Below are 17,550 nucleotides of genomic sequence, written 5' to 3' on the forward strand. Positions count from 1 at the left end.
CTATATGCTGAAAGGCTACTATAATGTCTCCCTAGAGCCTTTTTCTCTCCTGTATGAACAACCCCAACTCTCTCAGACTGTCCTCTTGGGAGAGGTGCTTCATCCCTCTGATCATCTTTGTGGTCCTCAGCTGGACTTGCTCCAACACATCTTTCTTACTGAGGACCACAAAGCTGGATGCGATACTCCAGGTACGGTTTCATGAGAGTGGAGGAGGAGGAGGATTCCCTCCATCTGCTTTTGATGCAGCCCAGGATGCAGCTAGACTTCTGTGCACTGTCAGTGCACATTGCTGGGCCATGTTCAGTTTTTCATCCACTAGCACCCCAAAGTCCTTCTCCATAAGGCTGATCTCAACCCCTTTGCCTCAACTCAAATGTAGCACCTTCTGCTTGGCCTTGTTGAACTTGGGCCCCACTCCTTGAGCCTGTCAAGGTCCCTCTGGATGGCATTCCTTCCCTCACTCACCACGGCGCTTTTGCCTTACTTAATTGATGAAAATATTACACAGTACTGGTCCCAAACCTCTGAGGGAAACCACTTTCTCCTGGTTTCCACCTGGACACTGCACTGTTGACTGTAACTCTTTGAATGCAGCCATCCTTACCTAGTGTTCTCACCTAGCCTGGCACATGAAGAATTTGTAATAGAAATGTGTAACAGAACCTACTACCTATGGACCTGCTCCGTGCCACTCTCCTGTGACACTAAGTACCCAGTACATAAACAAACAAACAAAAAGAGTAGCATAACAATTACCATTTTATGTCACTACCAAATGCAAAAAGAGCAACCCAAGGGGATTGAAAATGGACATCCTGAAAAAACATTCTCTTAGAACACTCAGATACGAATTTCCTGGCTCTGATCCATTTCACCAAAAGCGCCTACGGAAGAAAGACAAAAATGGAAACCATTCTTAAGGCCAGATATATGATTTGGCTCAGTGGAAAGTAATGAGAAGTATGTTCAAGCTCTGGTTCCTGCAATCCAAGTTCTTAAAAAAAAACATTAGGAAATACAGAAAATTGGTTAAGCTATTTTCGCCAGTATCTGAAAAGCATCTCTACTGGTTTTGCTAGGAAGAATACATCCAGATCTAAAGGCTTTCACAGCCGTAGACTGGGTGTCTAACAGAAAAAGACTATGAAGCTAAAATGCTTGTGTACCTGCTTTCTTCTATTTTCCTTTGGATTTTTTTTTTTTTTTTTACAGTACTATGAGGATCCTTACCTTTCATGTTTCTGATCTTTTCCTTGCATTCTGATCCACTCCTGCCTCAGCAATCTCTGCTGTTCAGGGACATAGAACCTAAAGTTCTGAGCAGCACAGTATTTTTTAAAAAGCATCTTTCTGAAAATGTTGTTTACAAGGTATCATCACCAACCTGTTCCAAAAATCACTGTGAGACATAAAGACTACAAGTAAATAAACCGCCCCCTACCCCCAGTTTCCATACATCTTGGAGAAGCATACATTTCATTTGTTTTATTTACTAGACAAGAAGTAGCAGGTTATTTTATTAAAATAAAACTGTATTAAAATTTTGAAATGCATACATTCAAACCACTCAAGCACGTTCATCACTTAATACAGGAACTAAAACTGGAGCTGTTCAATGAAGCGGAAAATGGCCAGCAGAATGCTTGGGACACTGTCAGCAAAGTACAGTTCTGTAAGTCACGTAAATACATCTCCAGGCACAAATTTTGTTTAAGTATTATTTTGGTCTCCAACAGTGACTTTTTATACAACTGCTGCTGTGACAGAACCACCACAATTATTAAACCATGTCTTCTAGCACACAAAACAAATATGCTGCTTTAAAAAAATCACTGGAATAAAAAATATGAATAATGTATAAAAATAGTAATTTTAATTTGAAATTGTTCAGTTTTTCTGTTATGTTTCTGAAGTGAACTGTAATCATGTGCCTTGTTGAAGGAAAAGATGGGAGGTAGAAACAGCAACACAAATAGCCTGTGAATCAGCTTTCTTAGATCTCGTTTTATGAAACTGCAACAGTATTACTTAGACTTTCCTTTCTACCATCGGTTAAAAGGTACCAGTGAATAGAGGATACTGATTTTTCTGCTCTGAGCACTGTCAGACAGAGTTTGCCAGTAGGGCTATTTATAGATGAAAACATACTCAAAATCTAATTTTAACCATCTTCTATGTGATCAAACCAACAAAGATTTTAACAGCAGCCTTACACATGATCATTGGTTATTGTTTAGTCCATTCTTTTAAGCTTGTAACAATTTTTGAAGATATTATAACCTCTGAAAGTTCAAAAGTGATCCACTCTTCCTCGAAAGCACTGAAACTTCAAGGTCCATCCAGGTTGTTACTGCTTTGGGAGGATGACTGAACACTGCACCATTGTCTGAAATACAAAGCCACACGAGATAAATGCTTCTTTTGGCAATGCAGAGAGAATTATTTTTCATTGTAAAGGCAGACCATGTAGCTTCCATTTAGGTTACAAACAGGTGTAACTCCTTTCATGTGCATATTATCTCCAACTTTTTCCAACACCACAGAAGTCAATATAATTACAAGGAGGGCATACAACACACAAGATTTCATTACAACTTTTGCAAAGCAATGTGATAGGCTCGTTGGTATAGAGAAAAACAACCATATTGCAAACCCCCTAAATTATGGACTTTGTCCTCACAGACTAGAAATGAAAAATTGTGCAGCATGCTTTCTGTGACTTCCACGGGCCTTTCCATCAATTCTGAAGTACAGCTATCAAGAACAGAAACCAGTCAGATGGCACTGATTGTGAGTGAACAAACTACTCAAGTTACGTAGGGACAGGCAATTTTCACACCAGCCACATTCAAGGGCAAGGTCTGAGAAACGTTTTAATCTCAACTTTTGTGAGAAATCCTTGGCCTGCAAGCACCCCTGCATGTTGATCGATGCAACTACACTTGAAGTGAAGCCTTGATGAATTTTCCTCCTCCGCTTTAATCACCTGAGTTAATATACTCTGATCACATGCTTACATTCACTGATTTCACTGAGATAACTTTTTGAGGAAGAATATAATCAAAAATATTTACAAGATTAGAGTTCTACATACAGAACTTATAATGTAAGTTTCAGTTTGAGATAGACTAGAAAAAAATGACTGAAAAAATCCTAAGCTTTGTGCCCTTCAACTTGTTACCTGTCAAATCACATAAAATGCCCAAGTGACTCCCTGATGAAGTATATTGAAACACATCTACAGTTACCTTACCCAATTTCAATGACCCTAGAGTATTCACCTACCACAACTCTCAAAATACAGCATTATTCCTTGTGTCAGAGATTTGACAAATACCATTTCTCACAGGCTAGTACAGAAGTTCAAGAAAATGGCAGGTAGTACCAGCAGGCTTCCCAGAGAGCCAAGAAATTTACCTGAAGAGCACTCACAAAAGCTCTAACACATTACTGCAAGCTGAACTTCTTACAGCCACACTGTAAAAAATCTCAGTTCTAAGAGGACATTCTTTTTACCATTATAGTACAGATTTTCTCTGGATACTCATGGGTACAGAGCTCAATTCCCAGTTAAATGATGAGCTGAAATTCTTTTCAACAGGACAGTTCTTTTCTCACTAATACTTTTTGTAGCAGAGATTAAAAAAAAAAAAAATCTACTTTATTAGTTCCCATACAAAATTGTCTGCTCTCACCAATTCATTTACTTCATGGGCAATGAGCCCATGTTTTACGTGCTAAGTTTTTGTTATCAATGCATTGGCTGCAGTTCTTGTTACCTTTGACATCTCTTCCAACTGTCAACTGTGGACAAGCTCCCATTGTCTTGAAAGCATCCCTAACACACCTGCACTTCCATCTGGGTTCTTTCTTTGTAGCCTGTTTCTGCTTACAACCCTTGAACGCTTCATGTTTGCACTAGAGGTGTTTCCTGTACAGTCACAGTCTTTCTGTGGGTCAGCAGTGTGCTTGGAGAATGCTCCCTTTAAAGACCTGCCAAACTTCTGGAGCTCCTTGACTCTTCAGAGCTGTCTCCTATGAGATTATACATACTAGTTCATTGATTAAAAACAAGTACACTCACCTGAACTCCAGCAACCATACTGCTACTTGCCTTACTTGCATAGGATGCTGAATGCCACAATTTCATGAGGATTACAGCAACAACTGCCAGTAATTATTACCTCACTAAACAACTCTTCTCAATTAACAGCATCTCCAGCTGTATATCTATGTATATCCATGACTGACCAGCCTATCCAGAAAATTCCTTGAGACCAAGAAGAAATCACTTGGACCACTGTGATCAACAGCAACATCTGTTTCCTGACACATTACATAAACACCATGTGGTCATACCCTGTTCTGAAAGAGTGAGGGCTTTAACCTGACACTGGAAAATGAGCTCTTTACACCAAGAAAGCCAGGGGTCATGGGTTAGTACAGTTTGGTTTCTCAGTTACAGAAGAATGTAGAATAATTCTCCCGGTCAGGACCTGGGAATTGCTTTAGAAAGGACAAAGACCTATCAGAGCGTTAGTTGGAATATTGGCATCTGTTCTGACCACTGAAAATTGTTGGCTACAACTTCGGGAAGTACCATAGAAAACCCTTTGATTTCCTGTAGGTGGGTCCTTTTTCCTCTTTCCTTTGGCCAGAGAGAGACAGGTAACATCGAGCTGGGCCTGCTGCTCCCCCTTTTTGGGGGGAAGCTGGCCTGAGGCCTGGCTGGATTCCATCGGCTCCCGGGTGGTGGGGGGAAGGAGAGGTTGCTGCTTTACAACAACTACTTTCTTCAGACTTCTCTGGAGCAGGGAGAGATCTCTGCCAGGCCTCTGGTAAGAGCTATGGGCACCATTTAGGCTGAGGTCATCCCAATTTACACCGAGGGGTGAGCTGAGAAGGCATTTATGATCCTGCCTGGTTTTTTTGTGGTTCCGGACTGCCCGGGTGCTCTGATCTCTGATGTTTCTGTGAGTTCTTCTTCCCTCACCAGCGTGGCCTTGAACATCTAACACCATGAGCTACAGAGGGAGAGACAAAGACTCTGGGCACATTTAACCCTTTCCTGGCAACATGAAGCTTCCAGAGCTTGGCCCTTCTCTGAGAGAGTAAGAAAGAGACAGAGTGAACATGAAGAAAAAACCAGCATGAAGTCAGTGGAGTGAGAGTGAAAAGACTACTGGGACAGAGGGTTGAAGAGTTGGTTGTTCCATTCTTACTTGAGCCATGGAAATGAACTCTGTATTTAGATCATTCCTTTAAATCATGGGAAAGATAAGCATTTGGGGAGATGATTGTTTTAATTTGTGTGTGGATTTGAGCAAAGGTGTTTGTGATGGACTAAGTAATATTAATCCTATAAGATGCTTGAACAGAGATAAAGATGAGAAGCCCCCTGCGCCAGTGAAGAAGTAAGAAGATATCACTGTACCTTGAGGTGAAGAATCCTTTGCTTTGGAGTTATTCATCTTTAAAAGGTGACACCCCAGTATGCAAAAGTCTAAGACCCATGACCCATAAGCAGCTTGGGAAACTGCTCCTGGGAGGGTCACAAAGGCAGGTTTCTCCAGGCGGTTGTTTTTGTGACAGTTTAAAACCCACAAGAGAACTGTTCTAGGTTGTCAGTGGGATCCATGACTCTAAGAGAGACTCTTCTCCTAACGAATTGATGAAAGACTATTGTCAGATAGTGAAACTGACTGAAAGTTACAAGTTTTGTCTCTTTATGTTGTTTTGTAAGAAAGTGAACAGTTTGTAAGGGGAGGGAAGAGTGTTTTTGAAGTTTCATTCTGTTTTAGTTTTTTTCCAACTTTCTTTTTCTATTCTTATAATGTGTGTTAATAAAACTATTTGTTCATTTTTAAGGTTAAGCCCGCTTTGTTTTTCTCCTAGTCTCTCTCCCACAGAAAAAGAGTGAGTACTAAGACCAGAATTTAGTGAATGTGAATCCACTACACCAGGGAATACTGGCCTAAAGACATCTTAGACAGTTAAAAAATAGTAACTTTTAAAGTACTCTTACACTCACCAACATACCACAGATTAAATGATACATCAAAGAAAAGCAATGGCAAGGAGTCTATCCTTTATCAAAAAACCAGCCCTTTGACATTTTGTTTCAACACTGCAGTCTTTCCTAAAGATTACTCTGACATTCAGAGGTGACACCACTGGAATGTGTGTTGATCTGGGATGAATACCTCCACGGAAGGAGACAGAAAAATACAGGTGGGCAGAGACTGACAGCACATTTTCTCCTGCCAGGTGAAGTTCCTCCTGTCATAGCAGCCAGATTACAGATTTTGTTAAAGAAAAACTGTGTCTATGTAGAGCTTTACTGTTTCATATGCTTCCCCAACATCAAAACAGACATTTGAAAATGCCCATTTGAGATGCACAGCTGTGGCTTGCATATATGCTGTCACTGATAGTAACGTACCAGCTGTAGTCTTACTCAGCTTGCTCCTTGTCTGTGTTCTTAACACATTTCCACAGGGCATGCAAGAGGGTGCTGCCTTCAAGCTCTAGGAAAAGGTGCCTCCAAAACAGATTAGTTCAAAAAACTCTATCACCTGGCCTTCAAAATTCCTGCTGTAAAATATACTGAAGTCCACAACAAGACAATAGTTTTTAAAAACTCTTTATGGTTCAATTACACACTTGTACAGAGGCACATACATGTATCTTTCTCTTTGCTTCCCTGCAAAATTGCCTCTCCAATTCGTTAACACCAATCCTTCATCTGCTTTATCACCATGGAATTCTCCGAACAGGAAGATTTTTAGCCTATCCTGATGTTCCTGTGTAAAATTAACAGAAGCCTCCAAAGCCTCTGGAGCTACAGAATTTCTCACTATTCCAGAGTTCTTGTTCTTTCAAGTCATTAACACATGTGGCTCCTACATTCTTGATATAAAATATCAAACCCCACTGGCTGTTTTCAGCCCTTCCAGTGCCTTCAGATCAACTCCCTTTCTCAACCTACCTGCAAAGAACATAAACACCTAAGAATTGCAAGTGAAACCATCTCAATAGTCATCACTGATATGAGGCAGTAGATATTTAAGAGAAAAAGTGTTAAGATTAGGACAGAGTGACCCTTCCTCTGGTGCATCATATTTTCTTACTTCCGCAAACAGTACTTAGGGAACTGAGCTGGAAGAAGCATTTGACAATGAACTGAAAGAACAGCTGGTATTCATTAAAGAGGAACATTGCAAATGTAGTGCCAGCTCTCTTTCACTCCCAGTGAAGATTCAAGTCAATCACACAAAGTAACACAAGAGGACACTGTTCACTTAAGTATACCTACCAGAAATCAAGACAGATTCATCAGTACTTAAGCTGCATAACAGACTTGGGAACCATTTCCTTTCATGCCAATATGAAAAAAAGTACCTGAGAAATATCTAGCAGATTTTACATTATTTGTTGAAACTCTGAGTCTGCTGTATAGACAGGTATCTGTATTAAAAAGTGCAGTACCATCCTCTGAAAATGTTTTCTGTGGATTAGAGGGAAGAAGCAACAGTGATTTTGTTGCCTCCCTTATGCATCCATTCCTAATGGATGCAAAAGGTAAAGGAAAAAGTCAGTTACCACTCTCATATGCATAGAGGGAACATTAAAATAACTGTTCCAGATAATCAGGTGAGAAAGAGTCATAAAGATTATTCAGGCACTCCTAATGAAAAGTTGGTTTCTAAGTTAAGAACTGGCAAAAGACTAATTTCAAGAACTTGGGTTAGAGTTCTACAAACATGACCTGGTCATTTATGCTTAAAAAGTGTCCCAGGTGAATCTTACCACATATGTCTTCCCATCATGACATTGACTAAACTGGAGATGAGAATCACTGATATGATGTATTGGTTTTGCATGGCCTGGTTTTGGTAACAATGGGTTACAGGGGTGGCCTCTGTGAGAAGTTGCTGGAAGCTTCTTCCATGCCCATCAGAGCCAATCCCTGGTGGCTTCAAAGATGGATGTGCTGCTTGCCAAGGCTGGACCAATGAGAAATGATGGTAGCTCCTCTCTGATTACATATTTAAGAAGAATTCAAACCCAAAAGGGATTGTGCAGTTGTAACTGCAACCAGAGAAGAGCAGAGGGAGGACATGGGAGAACAGGTCTGCAAACATCAAGGTCAATGGAGAAGGAGGGGCAGGCTCCGGAGCTGAGATTCCCCTGTAGCCCGTGGTGCAGACCATGGTGCAGCAGCTGTGCCCCTGCAGCCCATGGGGATCCATGGGGGATGCAGAGATCCACCCACAGCCCATGGAGGAGCCCCGTGCTGGAGCAGGTGGGCGCCTGGAGGAGGCTGTGGCCCCGTGGGAGACCCATGGAGAGAAGGGCCCTGCTCCCAGGCTGGGGCCTGGAGAACCGGACCCCGTGGAAGAGTGACCCCCCCTGCAGCAGTCTGAGGGGGACTGGTGCCCATGAGATGGAGCAATGTTAGAGAAGCTCATGGAGAACTGTATGCTGTGGGAGGACCCCATGGTGCAGCAGGAGAGGGACACCTTTCCTTGAGCAGTGGGAGCATGCTCATGTGATGAGCTGACCATAATCCCCATTCCCTGTCTCCTTGCACTGCTGGGGTAGGAGGTAGAGCTGGAAGGAGGGAGGGGTGGGAGGAGGGTGTTTTTAAGGGCTTATTTGACTTCTCATTACCCTGCTCTGATTTTATCACCAATAAATTCAATTAATATCTCTCTAAGCTGAGACTGTTTTGCTCATGACAGTATTTGACAAACAACTGTGGTGGTTTTGCATGATTTTTGGTGAGGAGGAAAGAAGCCAGCCACAAAAATGATTTTCTGTGAAGAGCTGCTAAAAGCTTCCTCTGTGCTTGGCAATACCAATCACTGGCTGGATCTGAGAAAAGGCACACCGCTAAGCCAATTAGACAACCTGGTAATGCCTCTATGATAATGTATTTAAGAAAGACAAAACGACAAGAACTCTTCTTTTCTTCCTCTCCTTAGAGGGGTGGCAGCAGGAGGCACCAGTCCCCTTCCTGGTGGGGCTGCCAGACCATGAGGTGAGGGGCCATCCCGGCAGTGAGAGCGGCCCCACAGCCGGTGCCGGGAGCAACCCCGCAGACGAGACTGGGGTGGCTGGGGCCACATGGCCGCCGCTGTCTTGGCACAGCCAGCAATGGACTTCGCCTGCCTGGCCACTTCCAGCCTGCCACACCACAAACAGAAGGGCAGAAGCGGTGGCAGCAGCTTCTCCTTTTCAGTACCTTGCATAAAGAGAGGCACTAAATGGAGCCGGGTCATGATGGCTGGCGTCGTCCACACGGCGCCAGTGGGGACAATGTGACCACAGCGAGAGGCATGACAAGCAATTCCCTGATGCAGAGCCTGGAGGAGATCAATCTTTCAGCACTGTGGAACTCTATAAAAACTTTTCAATTGATAGAACTTGAGAACAAACAATCCTATAGACACCAGTTCTCTCATGAATCAGAGAAAAGGGAAAAGATGAAGACACGTGAGGAGAACAGCATGGCAACACTAAGGTTGGTGATAAGGAGGGAGGGGGAGAAGGAGGTGCTCCGGGCATCGGAGGTGAGATTCTTCTGCAAGCCGTGGTGAGGACTATAATATAACAAACTCTTTCTCTGTAATTCATGAAGTGCATGGGGGGGATGCAGAATTCACCCGTAGCCCGTTGAGAAAAAGGTGCTTGCGCTGGAGCGTATGGATGCTGAAAAGTTGTGATCTGGTGACAGGCTTGAACAGAGAGAGAACTCTTCCTGAAACAGAGGAAGAAGACCCTTGCTTCCAAGCTAGAACAGCTCATCCTTAAAAGACTATACCCCACAAACTAAACAGGCCACAAAAAAACAGTTGTGGGAAAACTGTTTGCCTGTGGGATGGACTCACTTTGCTGCAGGTTGAACAGGACTGCTACTCATGAAAATTAGAATCATGTTAGAGAAGTTCACAGAGAACTATCTCCCGTGAGAAGGACCCCATTACACAGCCAAAGAGACTCCTCTCCCTAAGTGAAATGAAGAAAGATTTTTGGAGGTGACAAACTGACAAAAAACCCCATGCTTTGTCTCCCTGTGCTGTTGGTAGGAAGGAAAGAAGGGCTGGGGAGGGAGGGGAGGAGGAAGAGGAAAGGTGTTCTAAAGGTTTTAGTTTTCATTATCCTCTTTTAATTCTGTTAATAAATTTCTCTTTACACCTTTTAAGTACTGAGCCTGTTTTGCCCTTAGTGTGTTTTCTCCTTAGCCTTAACTCACCCCATGAACCTTTAAATTTCTTTTTTTTCCCCCCCTTCTGCTTGACTACTGCAGAGGAAATTAGTGAATGATTTTTCGTGGGTGCACTGGCATTTGGCCAGTGTCAAAATTGTGACACTTTTGGTGGAGAATGCAGGCAATCATGAGGACTTTGCCATAAGGATATTAATTGGGAGAAATAATTATTTCCATATAGGTATGATTAATTGGGGAAAACAAGTATTACATCACAAAATTAAGTAGAATGTAGTGGGGAATTTGTATTGTAATTGCAGTGAAAAATCTAGGGGTGGATTTATTGTGTAATTTGTCTTTTTAGTTCTGTGTAGCAATTATGCCTTAGATTTAGTGTTGAGAATTTTTTCTTTCATTTAGTTTAGTAGCTTTTTGTTTTTCTAACAAAGAATTATATGTTGAGTCTAATTCTGGTGATAATTCTTGAATATATGACTCCTAGAGGCCAGGGGTAGAATTATCCTGCTCTGATTTTGTTAGCAACAAATCCAATTAATAACTATAAACTGAGCCTGTTTTGCTCATGACAGTATTTGATGAATGATCTCTCCTGGTCCTTATCTCAACCCAGTCAAAAAAAAATCTTGTTGAGAAGCTGGATAGACATCCCAACTATTTTAACATTGTTTTTTCCTTCTTTGTTATAGCCACAAATGAATCTCAAGCATGCCCGGGAAATACAGGTAATAAAAATCACAAGTAAACCTTGTCTAAGAAATATTCTGCTTAAGAACTCCCTCATCAATATATTACAAAATGTTTCTCTTTTCCATATTTTTTCATGAACCTTGGACTTAAAACCTATGGAGAACACAATTCTAGTAACTTCAAACTGGTTATTACCCATACCTTTTAAGACTTTTCCTCTTATACATTTTAAAGTGAGCATAATGCTTTTGGTTCAATTCAGTCTCTTCCACTTGACTCCCCTTTGTGCCAAGATCCAAGATCAGGGTATCATTTGGATACTCACATATATTTGTATCTTACTTTGTATCTCATGAACATCTTATGGTTGATGTCTCACTTCATCAACTGTACATAGCTATCTGTTTTTTTTTAACCTTTTCCAAAACTGAAACTTGTAAAACTGAAGCTAGATCTTGGCAACAAAACTTGCAAGAATCTGTCTGCCCTGCTTGAATGAATTTGGTTTCTTGAAACATTTACTCTGAAATATTTTGATTTAAGCAAAAACATCCTGTAACATACACCTGTGTTACGTGTGCACACATACACTGTCCCTGGTACTCATCAGCCTCATTTGCGTACTTACTTTCAGAGTGTGCAGGGTGTTGGTCCATTCCATGGAACCTATCTGAGGTATAGCAGTAAGAAGTATGCTTGTAGCCTTATTTGCATTCCCCTTCAGCGTCTTTAAAACTTTATCCACTGAAACCTAGAAATACAATACAACTGAGCGGCATCTCTCAATTTTGATGGCACACATTTTAAACACCCAAATAAATTTAACTCAGAAGTGAAAAAGTGAAGCCTTAGAATATCAGTCTTTTTAGATAGTACAAATGTTTTTTCCTCTGTGTGTGTATGGTTTATACTTGTGTATTGCAAACAAATAGGAGAACGAAGGCATATGCATTGTTCTGCAGAGAGCTGCAAAAGAAGAAACATCAGACCAATCACAGGAAGACAATCACACACAGAATTCAGGAGCTTCATACTCACAGATCCTCTGATTCAGACAACAGGAAACAAAAGGTTTGCTAGTAGTGAGGCATGTTTATGAAAATGAATAAGATAGCAACAATTGAGTCTATTCTTACTTTCACAATCATTCATCAATCATTCAGGGATCCTAATGTACCCAATGTACTAAGGACAGATTTAGTACAGTATGTCATCTCTTATCAAAACCCACACATTCTCATCCAAATCCCTCTAGATAACACAGAGAAAAAAAGTTTCACTCACTGCTTCTTCATGTTCCTTCCAGCAGTCATAATCTGTTGCCATGGCAATACTAGCATAACTCATTCCAGCTTCCTTTGCAAGAATCACTTCAGGCACTGTAGTCATGTTGATAACATCAGCTCCCCAACTGCGAAACACACAGCTTTCTGCTCGAGAGCTGAAACGTGGGCCTTCAATTGTGATCATTGTCCCCTTGGAATGACACTGGAGCCCCAGCTTCTTGGCAGTCTCAATAAGAACCTACAAAACACGCCAATGTCCAGGAAAGGAAATAATTCCCCTCATGCACTGCTTTTGCATCCCATCAAAATCTTTCACATAAAAGAAGTTAGCTTTTATACAAGGTAGTCATATTTCACATAACTGTAGCTGTCCAAAACCAAAGATGAATATTGTTTTCCTCACCCAACAAGAAAAATTAATCATTCTGCCAACAGGCATGTACTTGAACTCATCTGAATTTGTTAGTATCAGTCGGATTACCGCTTCCAATGCAGACCAAGAAGATTGGGAAACAGAATTTTTTTGCACTTTTAGACTGTGCCTACACTGCAAGCAGAACTGCAGGTAAAAGCATTCCACTGAGCACTACATTATTATATGGTGGAGCTGAGTCAGTGAAAACAGTAAAAGGAAATTTACATTTTGAAAGTAAAACTCTACAAGCACATACTTCAAAAGAGTACCCTGGGAATGTGTACAAAAATTATTACATTCTCCCATGCTAGTGGCCCAGCTGTATACTGGACATACAGCATGTACTTCCTATCAGTTTTTTTATTTCAAATGAGAACCTCATATATGGCAGAATAATCCTCTCTTGGTAATAATTCTCTCTTGGTAACTGGCCTGGATAATGCCAGGGGGAATAAGAGGCTATCAAGCCTAGCTAAATGGGACTAGGATACCCATCACTGTCCTGAGTAGGAAAGTGAAAGAACTATGATGACATCTATTTAAAATGGCCATCAACAAAAAAAAAAAAAGATAGAAAACAAAAGCACCACCAAAAATTGTGGTAAGCCAGGAATGACTTTTACAACACAGCAGGAGTGAAAAACCTAGCCTGATACCACCAGAAGCAACTTCCTAGCATTATGACTTATGCCATGTGGAACAGCTTCCCTGCAAAACACTCTGAGAAGCCTGCACGCAACACAAACAGATGCAACAAGCAGCAACAGCTCAAGTGTGTTACATGACCTTGTGGGATGCCTTCTCCCTGGCATGTGGATCAGTGGATTGTGTGGAGCAGTGGATTTTGCAGAGCAGCACAACCACATAAATGAAGCTGGAGTACCCACATCTGCCATTGCAGATGCATGTAAACAGGTAATTCTGCACTGTACCTGGGTTCTGGAAACACCTGAAACACCTATAGGTTGGAAAAAGTGATTGAGAGCAGCCCTGCTGAAAAGGACTTGGGGGCAATGGATGATGAAAAATTCAACATGACCCAGCCATGAGCACTCCCAGCCCAGGCAGCCATTGGGATCCTGGGCTGCATCCAAAGCAGCGTGGCCAGCAGCGTGAGGGGAGGCGATTTTGCCCCTCTGCTCTACTCTGTTCTACTCTGGTAAGACCCTACGGGAACACCGCATCCAGCTCTAGGGTCCTTACTGTAAGAAAGACATGGAACTGTTGGAACAAGTCCAGAGGAGGCCACGAAATTGTAAGAAGACTGAAGCACCACCCCTACGAAGACAGGCTGAGAAAGTTGGGGCTGTTCAGCCTGGAGAAGAGAAGGCTGTGGGGAAACCTCACAGCAGCCTTCCAGTATCTGAAGAGTTCTACAGGGAAGGTGGAGAAGGACTCCTTGTCAGGAACTGTAGTGATAAAACCAGGAATAACAGGTGCAAATTGAAAGAAGAAAAATTTAGGTTAGAAATCAGGAAGAAAGCTTTTGCTGTGAGGGTGGTGAGACACTGGGACAGACTGCACAAGGAGGTTGTGGATTCTGCAACGCTGGGAGTGTTCAAGGCGTGGTTGGATAAGGCCTTGAGCAACTTGTTCTAGTGGAAGGTACCCCTGCACATGGTGGTGGCAGTTGGGACGAGATAATCTTTAAGGTCCTTTACAACCCCTTAATATTCTGTGATTCATTCTGTGCTGTAAGTTGATCTAACATTAATCACACCTAATATTTTGATTTATTGATGATTTTAATTCTGAATATATGTTTAACTGAATACCTGCCAGTTAATTACACTGTTGATAAATTAACAGACCAACTGACATAACCACAGGTGAGCAGTACCCTTCTGAAACTCTCTACGAAGTCCCAGCTTTACTGCCTATAAGATGCTGTGTTGAACCTCAGTTTTTAAAAGCACCAATACTCAAGATACCCTATGTTATTCAAAACTTCTAAGAGAAAAAGATAAACTCCATTTAGAGTCTCATTTCATTTACAGTGCATAAACCAATTAAACCAAATAATTTTAATATATTTGCACAAATGCAATACAATTTGATTTCAGATGTTTTGATGCAAAATTCCTTAAATATGTCACATTCACAATTTTGACTTTTTTATTATTATTGATTTTGTCTATGAAATTCCTCTGAATTGGTAGAAACTGGGCTGCAACTATCCCAACGATTTTCAGACATAGTTTCAGGAAAAAATTTAAATCACTTTTATCTGATATTTTCAAATGAAGTGAAAATACTCTTAGGCTCATTAGAATGCACAGGCTAATAAGATAATAATGATCAAATGTGTGACTGGAAAGTACCTAAATGCTTTTCCTCTGTTTGAAATGGCACATTTCTCTGATGGCTTTTCAAAAAATCCCCCCAAAATCTCTATCTAGTTAACAACTGAAAGAAAACTAGCCTTGCCATGTGTTCCCTGCAGTCTCAAGACTTACTTTTTTAAAAACTGACAATGCGAAGTTCTTCCAATCACCAAAGTAATAACATTTTTTAATCCATTTCTTAATAAACTTGCATCTGCTGTGACATGACATCATGCTCACAGCAGAAAGCAACTAAATGTCAACTAACCTTTGATAAGAGCATGTGGCTAGGCTCTTTTTGCAAGAAAAAGCAAAGTATTATTTTGCATAATTTACTGATGAATGAAAGAAGGGCAGAAGCATGCACATGTATAATATGCAGTGGTTTTTTTCTTCATAAGACTTAAAATATCTTTAGCTCATTGCAAAACACCTTGATTCCCAGTGTGGTCAGTTCTAAACCACAGTAAGGCCAATTAACAAAAATAGCACATAATGACTGAAGCAACCTGGCGACAAAAGCAGAATAGCTCAGTAGCCCAAACACTCCATGCTCTGGGTATAGCTTGTGCCACCTGCTTCACAATTCAGCTTTGTCTTGATTGTAGAGAGCAGGCCACTTACATGAATACTACTGATTCTTTAAGTACTCCTGTTCCTCTGAAGAATGTACCTTCTTGCAGCTCCTGATCAGAGCATTCCACAATACCACAAAATACACAGTTTAATCTTCACCTTCCTTCCTCCTCAACTCTGGGAATACACTAAGCTGACATATTTAATAAGATATACTTGTCCCAGAAGCTTATAAAGGTACTGAAAAACAGAAGTGTCTCACACTCTCTAGTCTGAGAAGTCTGAAAATCTTGAAGTGACATAACTGAGAGCAACAACTAGCAATAAAAGGCAAATATAATTTGGCTTGTTTCACCACTTAACATCCTAAGCCTTTACTCTCCGCCACCACCCATCTCTACAATGCACAAAAGCACACAAAGGCAACACTACAATTTCTGTGAATGTTAAAATGCTACTTATTTAAATATTTAAGTATGCAGTGTGCCTCTATCAGAGGTGCCGCTTTATTCAGAAAAAAATGAAACTAATTTCCAATCCTAACTGCTTCGTTCACTTTGTTGCTTTCTTGGCTGGTTACTTGATAAATGAAGATCTCATGTCCCATTATTAAGACTCTGGGAAAATCTATGTTGCCAACAGACTTCTGCATACCTCCCTTAAGAAGGGATTATACAAGATCTTTTACTTCCCATGTCTTCCAAATGTTATATTCAACCTTAATAACACGATGTACCTGAGAATCAGGATGAAGAGGTGCATATTGCCTCTGCATTCTAAGAATGCAAATTAGACTAATATATCACAAATACGTGCCATAAAAGTAACATTTCTTAATACTATTACAGAATTCACTAACCTCTCTGGTTTTGGTGCAAAATGGCTCAGCCATTGGAATATGACATACTCCTGAGAGAGTGGAATGCTGTCCATCATATAAAGTACAGTGTCTTTTAGTTGTCCTAGAAAAGCGGAAAACTTGCTTAGCGAGAACAACAGAAAGGCAATACAAATTGATACAAATCAAAAAACAGAGAATCCCTGGGAGCGGAAGAAAAAATCAGTATGGTATTAGTGACCACCTGTAATCCTGTTCTTCTGCTGTACAAACGTTTGAGAATTGAGCTGAAGAGTATAAAACTGTTACTCCACTAGTTCATTGTCAATTCATTATGAAAATCTTTTGTTAACCAAGACACTGAAAAGCTGATTTGTTCCTAAATGACAAGAACAGCCCTATTGTGACGCAATTCTACTACAAAACAATCAGCTAATTTAACAGTGAGGCGTGTAACCCCTGGAAAAAAGTGTAAGTAAGCTTTAAGAAAGGGAAGGGATAAAATTTCAATTACCACAAGGCTACTAGAAATAGAACTTTTTCATATCACCACATTCCTACATTGAAAGGATGGGAATTTACAGGAACAGCTTCCAGCATGAAGGAAGTGTGAATTCAACAAGAAAAACCTTGGAACAGGATGTCTTCATGATCTGAGAAAGATCACACACACACACACACACACACACACACAGAGAGTGGGCAGCTTCCAAGTAGAAGAATCCTCTTTCTCTCTTCTTTCAATGCGTGGAGATCGTTAAACATGTTGAAATTACCATCCACCATGCAATTTTGGAGCACATGGAACTGCTACCCACTACCACTTTACCCTCCAATGTACTGCCTCAAGCTAAGTCACCCAACTGGATGGTGCAAATCGTCTGGAACAATCCCTGCAGTATGTCACATATTGTGCTCTACAGGAGAAAATAAAGACAATAGCGAAATTCAATCGACAGTTGAAATACAAAGTATCTGCTGGTAATACTTTTTATAACAGCTCCCCAGTAAAGTCACTAGGAAATATTTAGAAGAAGGTTTTAAATATAAGTTATATGTCAGAGTAGGTTTTGACAAAAAATATGCATCACTTAAGAATGCAATTACAAAACAGGAAAGAGATGGACAAATTAAAAACATCTGAAAAATGGGAAAGAGTTGTAAAAATAGTTGAAACACTATTAACA

At 40.8% G+C, this 17,550-nt stretch overlaps 1 protein-coding gene across 5 annotated transcripts in view; it reads right to left on the bottom strand.

The window, feature by feature from the left end:
* Positions 1 to 1,473: 1,473 nt before the first annotated feature.
* Positions 1,474 to 17,550, bottom strand: part of MTAP (methylthioadenosine phosphorylase) — a 32,680-nt gene continuing 16,603 nt past the window's right edge. The window contains exons 5-8 of one of the 5 annotated variants that reach the window (XM_040091230.2): positions 16,385 to 16,487; positions 12,209 to 12,448; positions 11,553 to 11,675; positions 1,474 to 2,389 (exon numbers count right to left, since the gene is read on the bottom strand). In XM_040091230.2, the coding sequence (XP_039947164.1) occupies positions 2,351 to 2,389; positions 11,553 to 11,675; positions 12,209 to 12,448; positions 16,385 to 16,487 (505 nt within the window). In that variant the 3' untranslated portion in view covers positions 1,474 to 2,350. Of the gene's footprint in view, positions 2,390 to 8,794; positions 9,372 to 11,552; positions 11,676 to 12,208; positions 12,449 to 16,384; positions 16,488 to 17,550 lie in introns of those variants that run through there. The other 4 variants (XM_040091228.2, XM_040091229.2, XM_040091227.2 and 1 more) reach the window with 4 other exon arrangements.

This window comes from Hirundo rustica, chromosome Z (assembly GCF_015227805.2).
Source record: "Hirundo rustica isolate bHirRus1 chromosome Z, bHirRus1.pri.v3, whole genome shotgun sequence".
NCBI classification, from domain to species: Eukaryota; Metazoa; Chordata; class Aves; order Passeriformes; family Hirundinidae; genus Hirundo; species Hirundo rustica.